The sequence below is a fragment of the Macrobrachium nipponense genome, chromosome 34 (assembly GCF_015104395.2).
Source record: "Macrobrachium nipponense isolate FS-2020 chromosome 34, ASM1510439v2, whole genome shotgun sequence".
Classification (NCBI taxonomy): Eukaryota; Metazoa; Arthropoda; class Malacostraca; order Decapoda; family Palaemonidae; genus Macrobrachium; species Macrobrachium nipponense.
In genome coordinates this window covers 47,554,618-47,567,529 of record NC_061095.1, presented here as the reverse complement: position 1 = coordinate 47,567,529, position 12,912 = coordinate 47,554,618, and the positions used below count along the sequence as shown (strand labels likewise).

The following is a 12,912-nucleotide window of genomic DNA, read 5'->3' as shown; positions in this document are numbered from 1 at the left end:
TGGGTAATTCTAGGCAGTAACTGCACGGGCTGCAAGGAACGTTCCAGCGAATACGACAACCACTAGGGATTGGGGCGTCAACCCCTGGGGGTTGATTACAGTCGACCCCCTAAAAGTAACGGTAAATTCTAAATAAGCAACCCAAATACTGTAGAAGTTTGGAAACTGTAATTTCCAAAGACATACCCCACGCGGAGTTATGACCTACATAGATCTACCAACCACTGGGCCAGAAATGAAAAACGAGGCAGTGGGAGAACAAGTTCTATAGCTTCTTGTAACAGCACTAGTAGGAGAGCCTGTGGAGGAAGGGAAAAATTTCTCTGGAGAGAAAGGATGGAACTTGAACTTCCCTTCAGATTAATTGCAAAGGTTAAGATGAAGCCGTACGCGGCAGCAGATGTAGTTTTTAGGCTATAAAGGAAGGGAAAGCTTGGTTACAACTGACTTTATTGAGAGAGCAGGAGAATGTTGGTGGTGGTGACTGGAAGGTGATGCCCGGTATTGTGTTATGAATGGATGATGTTCTACACTTATAGTACTTGAGATGGCTGTATCTTTGCTCATAGAGCAGTCCGTAAGCCGTTTAGAGAAGTGGGATGCGGTATGGCTACCTGAGAGGTGCCTTTTAAATGAATTAAAAATAAAATGAAACATAGAATATATATTAAGAAAAATATATATTAAGGAAATGAATTAATAAATAAACAAATAGCTCAATAAATGAATTACTCACTCACTCAATCAGTAACCATCTGGTAGAAGAGGAATAGCACTGACATGAATGATTGGACAGATTTGTGACAAGATTATTATAAAGACAAAAAACGTGTGGTAAAAATGTAAGTAAAACCAAGGAACTTGACAAGTTTGATAACGCTACCATTGATCATGGGTCGCATCGTCCTGAAAATGGGTAAATAAAAGAGATACACTTTTGTACAAGGTAAATGTGAGTTGCCAAGTAATATTGGAAGCAGTGTTTAGCCCTGGGGCCTGATTTTGTTCACCTGACCCTTGGGTGGGTGGGTAGGAGCAGAGGGAGGGAGGAACGCTGAGAATGCTTCAATGCTATCAGTCGCTTGTGTTACAGTTTGGTGCTTGTTAAAGGGACCTCTGTGAAATCTTGTCTCTGTGGAAAAGTCTCCGGACAGTGTAACATGTGATGATCCAGTGGTTGACCGACAACAAAATACGACGAAGAAATCTTGCACCACTTTACGAGTATAATTAAACTAAACTCAACAGAGCGATAGGCCATGTCAATTCCTGCATGCCTAGAGAGAGAGAGAGAGAGAGAGAGAGAGAGAGAGAACTGAAGAGTAGCAGTCAAGTCTACAGTAAAAATGACAGAATTTCTGTACAGGTAAACAAGAGAAGGTGATTATGAGCAGAATAAGTGAGGAATTAAAAAAACGGTAATAAGCAAATGGGTTACAGAGTGAAAGATGCAGAGAGAATGTTGCTGTCTGGAGAGAAAGCAGTTTTTTTTTTATGGGGGTCGGGGATCTTTTTTACCAAAACTTGTCATTTTCTTCTATAAATGTGTTTATATCATATTCCTATTATCACTCTTGTGTTTCCTACTACTAAAGAATGACGTTAATGTTTAATAACAAAATTTATATAAAAAAAAAGACTTGCCAAAAAAGCAAACGAATGAACCAAACAAAAACTTCTTTCAGTTTTCTTCTGAAGACTGAAAAAGAAACCCACAAAATCACTGTGTCACGTGTTTATTTAAGAGTAAAATAAAATGTAAATATTCATAAATAAACACGTTATACACAGTGATTTTGTGGGTTTCTTTTTCAAGCAAACTAATGTTATTTATTACTTTGTAAGTAGAGTTCAATGAAAATGATAGTCACAGAAAATATGGACGTCCAGATTTTTTCTTTCTTTATTTATTTATTTATTTATTTATTTATTTTGGAGGGGGGTGGTCGTTGGACACAACAGCCCTCGGTACAGGCCTGTGTATGTCATAGAAGAGAGGTAGAGAGGAATAATGCAAGAGTGGGAAGGGCAAATGTAGATGCGATAATAACTTGGGACGTTCTTCACGGAATGACGTCAGTTAATAGGTTGAGAAATGGAGAAGACCCAAAATTAGCGGCATTACAGGTGACATGCTTTGTCCGAGTGGCTGGCCAGGGCAAGTAAGGTATATCTGGACGAGGGGAAAAGAACCAGAGGGGGAGGGAGGGATAGAGGTGTGTATGAGAACGTCTGGATATAATGTGTAGAAAGCAATTTGTATAAGGAGATTGGAATTTTCGTAATGAAGCCTTCATGAGCTAGAATATGTAGAAGATAGAGTGACTAGTTTGGCGTCGAAGTAGGACACAAACTATATGGCGTGATAGTCTCTATGGCTATCTACGTCAAAATGGACGGAATAATGACAAAATAATGGAAAAGGCAGATGTTGGTGGAAATATGTGGACAGAAACCACTTTTTTTGTTTTGCATACATACACAAACGCACACAGATACACACGTACATGTGCATGAGTAGCCAATGGTACAGACAACAATTATGATGACATGTAATTATTTCTGAGGTAAAAAGGAATCAGTATTTTCTAAGTATTATGAATCTTCGTAATTCCACTGATTTCGTGACTGTTCTTGGAGAGAGAGAGAAGAAAACAGATTTTGATGAGTGTTTTCCATATATCATTACTAATGAAAGAGAGAGAGAGAGAGAGAGAAGGAGGCCGGAGAGAAATGAAGTGGGCCTGTTGGGGGCTGACTGGTAGGAGCACCGAGCCAAGGGGAACCCCACCTAAAAAGATTTATATAAAAGGACGACATGCAATCGAACCGTATCATTCTGGCCTGCAGTCCCTTACTGCAGTCAGCACGACAAGCAACCTACATAGTTCAGCATCTCCTCTCAGGAGCCATCTATCAACACTCGAGGATGACTTCCCTCAAGACGAGCATCTTGCGCCTTCTCCTTTTTGTCTGCTTCTGGGCCTCAGGTAATTCTGTTTGTCCGTTAGACATCCGTAATAGTTATAGATGTATTTCCATTGGATTTTTGGAAGATTTAACTGTGGCCGAAGAAATTTATTTTATTCAATTTTTTTTACGAAACCTGCTGTCTTTGGCTCTTCATTTAAAATGTATGACGTTTTCCTAGATTTAAGCTGTTCGTAGGGTGTGATCCTTCAGCCCCTAGCTGTAATACCTTTCATTCCTTTTACTGTACCTCCATTCATATTCTGTCTTCCACCTGACCTTCCACCCTCTCTAACAATTGTCTCAGAATGCAACTTCTTTGAGGTTTTAATCCTGCTGCACTTCAGTTTTCGTTTCAGTACTGACTGACCTCACAGGTTCCAGGGTTTAGCCTTTGCCTAAATTGTGTATTCTATTGTAGATTGTTCCATATTATCTCCAGTCGTATAGATTGTTCCATAGGATCCCCAGTAACATAGATTGTTTCATAGAATCTCCAGTCGTTATTAGTCTCAGTCATGGAAAGTCTAAACCTGGAGTGTAGTGTATCCTGACGATTAATGATTTTACACACAGCAAAAATACAGAATTATTTAGATACCAGTGTTTAATCATTTCAGAAATAAACCGCTGAAATGATTGACGTTGGACTCCTAAGTGAGAAGAGGCTGAAGTGTCAAGCAAAAGAAATAAAAGGCAGAAAGTCTTACAGCTGGGAGGCAAAGAGACTTCTCTTAAAGCGCTTGATCTTAAGGGTCGTTTTTCATCCTTTGAGGTTTCAATATATCATGAATTGACAGTTGTAGTGATGGATGTATGCACGCCCCATTCAATACACCACCCATCATTTTACTAAGTAACATTATGCACCTTTAGTTCTTATACTTGCTTATCTATCTATGCCGGAACCTTTCCCTCATCAAAATATACCTTACTTACCTTGGCCAGCCACTCAGTTTGACGATGTTATTTGTGATCACTTTGATTTTTGGCTTTTCTCCATTTTCAACCTTGAATGGCTTCCATTACATGCAAGGGCCAGAGACTTTCTCAAATCTGCATTGACCCCTCCAATTCTTGCTGTATTCATCTCAGCTTCATCGGAATGCGACAGTGACCAGATCGCCTGCTCCAACGGGGACGGATGCGTGAGGTATCATTACATCTGCGACAACGATGACGATTGCCAGGACAACTCCGACGAAGACGCGGATTTGTGCTATGTGAGTATTCACCTCTTTATTTATTGACTGCTCTGATGTGATGCTGATAAGTATTCTTTGTAGGCCTGTGATGCAGCGGTGGTGGTGGGAGTTTTCTGCATTTGGGATTCAGCCTTGATTCCTGCACTTGGAGAAGGACTGTGGCAGTGACTAATGCTCTGGGGTTTCTCTGGAGCCACCCTGCCTAGTGGGGGAGGCATGTGTGTTATATATACGTATATATATATAGTATATATATATATATAATATATATATATATATAATAATGGATGATTGTAAGCTGCAGAAAACAGAAGTAGGAATAAGATTTCAACAATGAGGAATGGGAACCTTACAGAAAGTTGTCTAGGTACATTAACTGATGATTCTTTTTCATGTCTTCATCAACATTATAGAGGAATGACAAGGTCTCTCGTATCCTCGAAGAGTTTCAAGTACAGGAAAAAGCAAGAGAGTTCCGGAGCGTGATGGAAATGTTTATCGATAATTGATATCCTTCTCTTTGAAACAGGCCTGGAAGACCCACAACTGTACCAGGGGCCAGACGTCCTGCACGAGGAACGGGGCCACCAGCTGCGTCCCTATCATGAGCTACTGCCTGATGGACGCCCCCCCTTGCAAAGGAGGCATCGACAGACGTGTCTGCGAGGTGAGCTATGTCACTCAGTTCCTCTGAGGAAAATGTTTAAACTGACCTTTGGCATTTACCAATAAGTGTTTTCAGTTGGGTGGATTCATCTTGGCTGTAATGGACGATTTTAATAGCTTCAATTTGGATGTAATTAATGATGTTAAATAGCTTTATTTTGGCTGCAATTGATGATGTTAGATAGCTTCATATTGGCTGTAATTGTCGATGTTAGATAGCTTTATTGTGGCTATAATTGGCGAGGTTAAATAGCTCCATTTTGGGTTAACTGGCGATGTTAGATAGCTTCATTTTGGCTGTAATTGACGAGGTTAAATAGCTCCATTTTGGCTGTAATTGGCGATGTTAAGTAGCTTTACTTTGGCGTTAATTAACAAGCGTTTTCTAATGGCATATTCTTGACTTCAGTTTAACCAGGTGGCTTGAATTGGACTCTTACTGACTATATTCTAAATGGCTTCATTTCGACATTCATTCGTAACTGTTTCGAAATGGCTTAGTCTTAAGCTCAGTTAAGAAATAGCTTGATTTCGACAAATAAAATGGTGGGAAATGTAGCTATGCTGTAAAGACATGATGCAGATGTCTGGGGTGATCCGTGCACATGTAGGAAATGGAGGACTGGTGAAAAGTTTGTATAGTGAGAGAGACAAAGCTGAAGGAAGGAGGAGACGGAACGCGTTGGATGGAGGAACTGAAAGAGGAGATCGGAGAGGTCTGAGGTGCTCTTTACATGTGGACGGACGGGATGGAGAGTGATGGCATGGTTGTGGTGAGTGGCGCAGTATGCGTGTGTGTATGAGTTGATTTTCATTGCCAACATTCTCTCTTCTTTCAGATGCTTAGAGGAGGAATCCTAACTGAGTTGAGCAACTTTGTCGCGTCAGATCCTGTCTCAGGTGAGGACAGTTAGAATTTGACTCGTGTTGAGTGACATAGATGTAATTCGATTATCTCTCTCTCTCTCTCTCTCTCTGGATAATAACACTATTTCTCTCTCCTCCTCCTCTCTCTCTCTCCTCATGATATCTTTCTTTCTTTCTCTCTATGGATAATAAGAATATCCCCCCCTCTCTCTCTCTATGGATGATAAGAAAAATCCCCCCCCCCTTCTCTCTCTCTCTATGGATGATAAGATTATCCTCCCCCCTCTCTCTCTGTATGTGGATGATAATAAGGAGCAACTCTCTCTTTCTCACCCCGGCAGAAAGCAGCCTGAACAGATCTGAGCTTCTGGCAGACAAGTTCAGGGAACTGATCCCCAACACACTCAGTCACGATGGCTGTCCCCAGATGTACACCAAGTTGGGAGAGCAGTGTCTCTCCTTGTTCTACCTGGGCAAGGTAAGTAGGGAGGGAAAAGGGTGGAGGGGAATTTGTTGAGGAGGAATGGAGGGAGGAAGAATATAACTTTTGGAGAGGAATGTACTTTCGGCTTTATTTCCAGGGCATTTTTTAATGTATTATTCTTTGTGGGAATATTTTTTCAAGTTATTTGGGAGAATAAATATCATATGTAGAATAATTGTGGAATGACTTTTTCAAGAGTTATTTTTCATTGGAGGATATATTGTTTCGTAGGATTATAGCTCCCGAAGTTTTTTTTTTTTTTTTTTTTTTTTTTTTGCAAAGGGTCATATCTTTTTATTCCTAAAGAATATTTTTGAGCGTTGAAAATCTCCATGAAATTTAGATTAACAGTGGAAACATTTCTGAAGAGAAATATATCTGGAAAGGATAGTATGAAGAGATATTATTCGAGACGAAAAAATATATTCTAAAGGTTATTTACGAGGATTTAAAAAAAAAAAAGTTTTTGAGAAAAAAGATTTTTTTGAAAGATTTTGATGATATTTTAAATAGGAAATCACGATTTTGACCGGTTCTTTTGCAGCGTCCCTTCCGGCCTCTAACTGCAACTACTTTAATTATTTTTACTGTACCTCCGTTCATATTCACTGTCTTCTATCTTACTGTCCACCTGTCCTAACAATTGTTTCATAGTGCAACTGCGAGGTTTTCCTCCTGTAACACCTTTCAAACCTTTTACAGTCAATTTTCCGTTTTCAGCCCTGAATGGCCTTAGTTGCCCCAGTGCTTGGCATAATGCCAAAAATCTATGTAAATCAAAAATAAAATTTTGACAGAAAATTCTGAAATAAAATTTTTCTTAATCGCAGGCATTAAATATATTTACATGGCAATGTAGAGAGAGAGAGAGAGGACCCCCCAGAGAGAGGGGAGAGTAGAGAGTAGATCTGAGAGAGAGACAGAGAGAGAGACTGAGAGCAGAGAATGAGAGGAGAGGAGAGAGAGAGAGACGAGAGAGAATAATATTCCACCTCCAAAATCCTCTTATATCCTCCTCAGATAAGCTGGTCTGAGTCACGAGAATTCTGTACCATGATTAAGGGCGAATTGATCACCTTACCTGACATAGTTCACTACGCAAAGGTCGTCCAACACCTTCAGCAGTATGGTTAGTTTTTAATGTTTTTCGTAAATTTAAATAAACTCATTGGTCTCTTATTCCTCAGACCACTGGACCGTGAAACGTTCTTCCCGAAGACCTTTTGCAATTAGAACCGCGAAAAATCAAGCGAAGATGCAAGGCATTACTACCGTCAAACAATTCACCTTGTATTTTAATAATTTATTTGTATTTTGATTTATTTATATATTATTTTACTAACTTATCTCTTTTCTAATAAGCGATCTCTTCATGCATTTCCTATCATCTTCTGTAACTTCCTTTAAATTATTATTATTCAGAAGATGAACCCTGTTCATATGGAACAAGCCCACCAAAGGGGCCACTGATATGAGATTTAAGCTTCCAAAGAATATGGTGTTCATTAGGAAGAAGTAAGAGGAGACAAAGGGAAATACAGAAAGAAAGGATCTCACTTATCAACAAAGAAAAAAAAATAAATTAGTGAATTAAATAATAGATAAAATGTATTGAAATGCAAGGAGAATAGTATTGATATTAGGTTAGTAAAGCATTTTATCTTCGACTGAACTTCTGAAGCTCCAATTGCACGACATCCTCTGGGAGGCTGTTCCACATTCCACTAAGAACTGGACCAGCTGCCGACTGCTGTGAACTGTCACAGGGTAGGGAAGGGGACGGGACTGGCAGATATACATTCGTAGATAGTTTCCTCAAAATAAACACCTGAATATATAAAGCATCTTTGCGGAATTTGATAATGATAACACATTAATAACATCTGACCTCATATTCTCACAGAGATCACTTCTGATTTCTGGATTGGTGGTACGATGGAGAGAGAGGAGCAGGGCTGGACTTGGATAGACGGCGCCTCTATTCACAAAGGATCACCATTCTGGGCCACAAGGCAAGTCAATCATTCTGTGGTTTATATATATATATGCTTGTATATGGAGAGAACAACAGGACCTCATTCAAGTAGGATAGTAACTAACAGATTTTATTCACAATAGTTACAAGCTTTCAAGGACTTGTCTGTCCCCATCGTCTGGTAGCTGGTGTGTTTCAAAGCTTGTCATGAAATCTCTGTTAGTTACCATCCTGTTTAAATGAAGTCCTGTTACGCTTTGCACAGATGCTCAGTGTGTATGTGATAGGATTGGTCAGAGCATTTTCACGTGGTTCAGTCACATGGAAGGTATGGAGGACGAGGATACTTTGACAAAAGGAGTGTATAGTTCAGAAGTAAATCTGCGAAGGAGATGAAGAACTGGGAAAGTATGCGACCACTGCCACACCACACCTGAACTGCAGAAATATAGATGAAGCGTCAAGCAGAAAACTTGCACAACATTACCCTCTTCACACACATTCTTTTCTCCAGACTGTGGTCCTCCATTCTCTATACATGACCAAACCATCTGAAAACTTTTTGATCCATCTTTTATTGCCTATGCCAGTCCTTTTACATTTTCTATGCTGCATGTCTCCACTTTCCTCACCTTTTCAATTATAATTTTTCATTTTTTATTTATTTTATTTGCATTCACCTTCCATACTTCACTCCCATAGAGGAAAGCTGGCTGAACAATCCATTCATACATCATAACTTTGAATCTCATTGACACTCTCCAAGTTTTCTCCTAATCTTTTGTTCACATTCTTCTGCCTCCATTGTTCTCTCTCTCTGCTTGAGTACCTGGTGGCCTTTGGACTGCTGAGGGTCATAATATTTCCAGCAACTAACCTGTCTCTCCCATGGCCTGCCACAGGTACAGCCCCGTCTGCGTCAACCGCAATGTGACGGCATCCAGGTCGGACCAGGTTTGCTACGAGTACGAGCAAGCTCCAAAAGCTGGTGGTGTCACAGAACAGTGTCTCAGCCTCTCCTTCGAACACTACTTTCACATGTTAGATAGTGACTGCATGGAGAAGAAGAGCCCACTTTGCGTCTATAAGGGTGAGAAAGTGGAGTGAATAGGGTGGAGGCGCCTTTAGAGAGTGGGGTAGCAAGCAGGGTATTGCGAGGGAAAGGGACCTTTGGTAGATTGTGTAAGAGTTAGGTGAATGTCACCTGGCTCAATAGTTCCATAAAAATAGATTACTTGCGTTATTATTGACTGAATCTTGTAGACTGAACTAGAAGGCACTGGCAATACAAGCAATTGGAGTGTTGTAGAATGAATAGGTGTAGATCTTTTGTAATACTATGTACAAGTTAAATAAATTCATATGCATCCATGTTTGTTTTAAAATTAATGACATGCTTGTAGGTGTGAGGAGACACACACCCACACACACGCGCACACACAAACGTGGCAAGACAGGTCTGAGAATTTGCCCAGGAACTGACCACATTTTTAACTGTCTGCTTATCCATCTTGGCCATGTGTCAGTAGTACAGTATGTTAAACATGGCAGTGGAGAATTTTGATTTTATTTCTATTACTGGCAAGTACTGGCAACTACTGCATTACATCTCTCTCTCTAAGAAGTGTGGTTAACTTGCAGCAGGTCTGGTTTCTTGTGAAACTTGAAAGTTATAGTTATGTGCAGTGTTGCAAATCCCAATTTCTGTGAGACGTGTAAGTGAGCATCAGAATTTCTGGAAATTGGTGAGTAAGATACCAGTTAACGAGTCTGTGCAGTATGTTATCATTATGGCACCTGATATAGTAAAACTTTGATTTACGCGAAGCTAATAAGAGGAAATTTATTGATAGCCTTAAATCCCTTAATAGAGAAAATGTGGCTCACCTTGTCATTGATTACTTGAGGGACCCATTTTCCTTGGAAAACCCACGAGAAGAGTTACTCAGTGTGAAGTTTGCATGTGGAGATAAAAGCAGGTGTTTAACCAGTTAGTCTTGGAAAGTTACGGATGAGATATATTCCAAGTTTACCACAATATCTGTCTGGAAGTCTCACAGGTAATTAGATGAAGAAGAGACAATGGACAAGTGACTTGAACGATTCTTCTTCTTATCTGTGGGACGTGAAGTTTTCAGCTTCTATTGGAAACCAATCAAAGCTAAAAAACAAAGCTGAAGTGGGAGGTAATCTCTGATGAGTGCTAAGCCAAACACCATCAACTATTCCTCTGCTAGTTTGATAAGAGAGGCAGCAGTAAAATTGATTGTTTACGTGCAAAATGGGCGCCATGTTTAGTACCAGCCCCTTGGGAATGATCGAAAAACATAAACTAAAGACAGAAAATATCATAAACACAAACAAGACATAAACATAAAAAAAAAGGCAGTAAATATTCATGTCAGTGATTGGATGAATCAAAGACGCAGAAGTAGTCATCAGTTTTAGCCCCAGCCCACAATTTGAAGGTTTAGTTCTGTCCAGGAAACCAGTGTTCAAGTATTCTGGACTATACAAAAGCTACAACCACCGGGAACCAGACAGTGGCTGCTGATAACTCAACAAGTAGACCTATAAATCACAGGAATGTATGGTCGTTTTTGCCAGTTAAATCTATTAGTCCATGAGCGAAGCTTGAGGTCATTATTATTATTATTTAGAAGATGAAACCTCTTTATATGGAACAAGCCCGCAGGAGCCATTGACTTGAAATACAAACTCCCAAAGCAGATGGGGTGTATCCGAAAGAAGTAAGAGGAGGTAAAGATAAATACAGAAATAGATCTCAGTCATTAAAAAAGTACAAATAAGTTTACAAATTAATAAATAAATAGAATAAAATGTAAGTAAATTATTAAAATACAGGTAGAATTGTTTTAGGGCAATAATGTGTTACATCTGCTTGAACCTTTGAGGTTCCAAGTGCACGACTTCCTCAGGGAGACTGCTCCTCTACAGACCAGTTGTCTGAGGAATAAAGAACCTCAGGAACTGAGAAGTTCGACAGCAAGGCGCGTTCACTGCATATTGGTGCTGCTGTTCGGCAAATCTGGTTGCTCTTGGCAGGAAAAGGGGATCAGGAAGAAGTACGGTGTATTATTTACGTACTTACTTGTCTACAAGAGCATTTCATATAGAGACAGCCAATTCCTTAGACACATCGTCCTTCATAAACTCTTCAAGAAGGTTTGTTGCTAGAAGAGGAAATGTCAAGAAGATTTGGTGTGACAATGGGACAAACTTTCATGGAGCCGAGAAGAAGTTGAGGAAGTCACTGCAAGAGATGAATGATGATCAGATCAGAGCTTTCCTCTCAAAAGAAAGCGTCAGCAGGACCTTCAATCCCCCTACAGCTAGTCATATGGGAGGTGTGTGGGAACGTCAGATTAGAACTGTGATAAAGGTCTTGACTCCTCTCTTCAAAGAACATTCTGGACGACTGGATGATGAGAGTTATCGAACTCTTCTCACAGAAGTTGAGGCTATAGCTGATGAATTACAACCACTCAGTCCAGCACAGCTTCTCACACAGAAATCAAGTGTTGTGATGCCACCACCTGGTGTTTTTCAGAAAGGAGATATGTATCTGAGACAGAGGTGGCGCTATGTTCAATTCTTGGCTGACTTATTCTGGACCAGATGGCGAAGAGAATATTTATCAACATTACAAGAGAGACAGAAGTGGAACAAGGAAAAGCGGCACCTTCAAGTTGGTGATATAGTCCTTGTAAAAGATGATAATCAGTTAAGGAGCAACTGGATGATGGGTCGTGTTATCAGCACTGAAAAGGACAGAACCGGTTTTGTAAGAAGTGTAGTTTTAAAGACAAACATCAGAGCTCCATCGACCCATTCAAAAGCTTGTTCTCCTCCTTGCAGGAGAGGGACAATGATTATAATAGTTATTTTTATTAGGATCAAAGGATTTGAGAGTATATTACATTTATTATAGATGTTATTTATATCACCTGCATTTATAGATATGATTGATTTTGATAAACAAACAATTTGATTATAGGGCCGAGAATGTAAATGTAGCTTTTTATAGAAACCAGTTGTGTATAATCATTTAATAAGCTTTGTTTTTCAACTTGGTGATTAGGGTTTCATTGTATTATAGATATTTTGCCCGTTTTACATGTAAACATTGTTCAGTTTATTTTGGATTGTTACTTCTGTAATTTGTTTGTTTGTTAATTGTTGTTGAGTAGTTTTTTAACAGATTGTTTATCCTGGTAGTTATCAGTGTTGGAATTACACTGTAACAGTTATAAGTTTCTGGAAATAGGATCAAGGTTTTTTGATGACTGACAGAGTAGAAGGAGTCTTCAAAGTGTTAAGAACATTTCTTTGGAAATTCGTTTCGTTTATATTGGATGTAGCTTAGAGTAACACAGATGTAAGTTTATTCCTTTACTGAAATTTGTATATATTCTATTTCATGTTTGTGGTGTTTTGTAGTTATATCAAATTATTATCAATTCTTTTTTATTATGGAATTTCTATCTAACAGTTTTAGTAAGTTTGTATATTTTGTTGTTTTCAGTTTCTTGAACCTCGTCGCCTTGCACTACTCGCATGGTACTCATTGGTTTTTGGTCTTGGAGTACTGACCAACTATGAGCCCTTACAGTAATGTTCAACTTTAGTTGTCGTGCCTAGTGTTACGTGATTTTAAAGCTTTAAGTTGGTTTAAAGTGTTTTGTGATATCAACTTGAACTTTATATTAAATTTTTAATAAAGT

General features: G+C 39.2%; 1 protein-coding gene across 1 annotated transcript; it reads left to right on the top strand.

The window, feature by feature from the left end:
• The first annotated feature begins 2,778 nt into the window (after positions 1–2,778).
• On the top strand, positions 2,779–9,536 carry LOC135207709 (uncharacterized). The gene is made up of 8 exons (XM_064239543.1): positions 2,779–2,990; positions 4,066–4,193; positions 4,705–4,842; positions 5,681–5,741; positions 6,050–6,186; positions 7,213–7,321; positions 8,096–8,204; positions 9,070–9,536. Exons 1-8 carry the CDS (start codon positions 2,819–2,821, stop codon positions 9,272–9,274), a joined length of 1,059 nt encoding a protein of 352 aa, XP_064095613.1. The 5' UTR covers positions 2,779–2,818; the 3' UTR covers positions 9,275–9,536.
• The last annotated feature ends 3,376 nt before the right edge of the window (positions 9,537–12,912 follow it).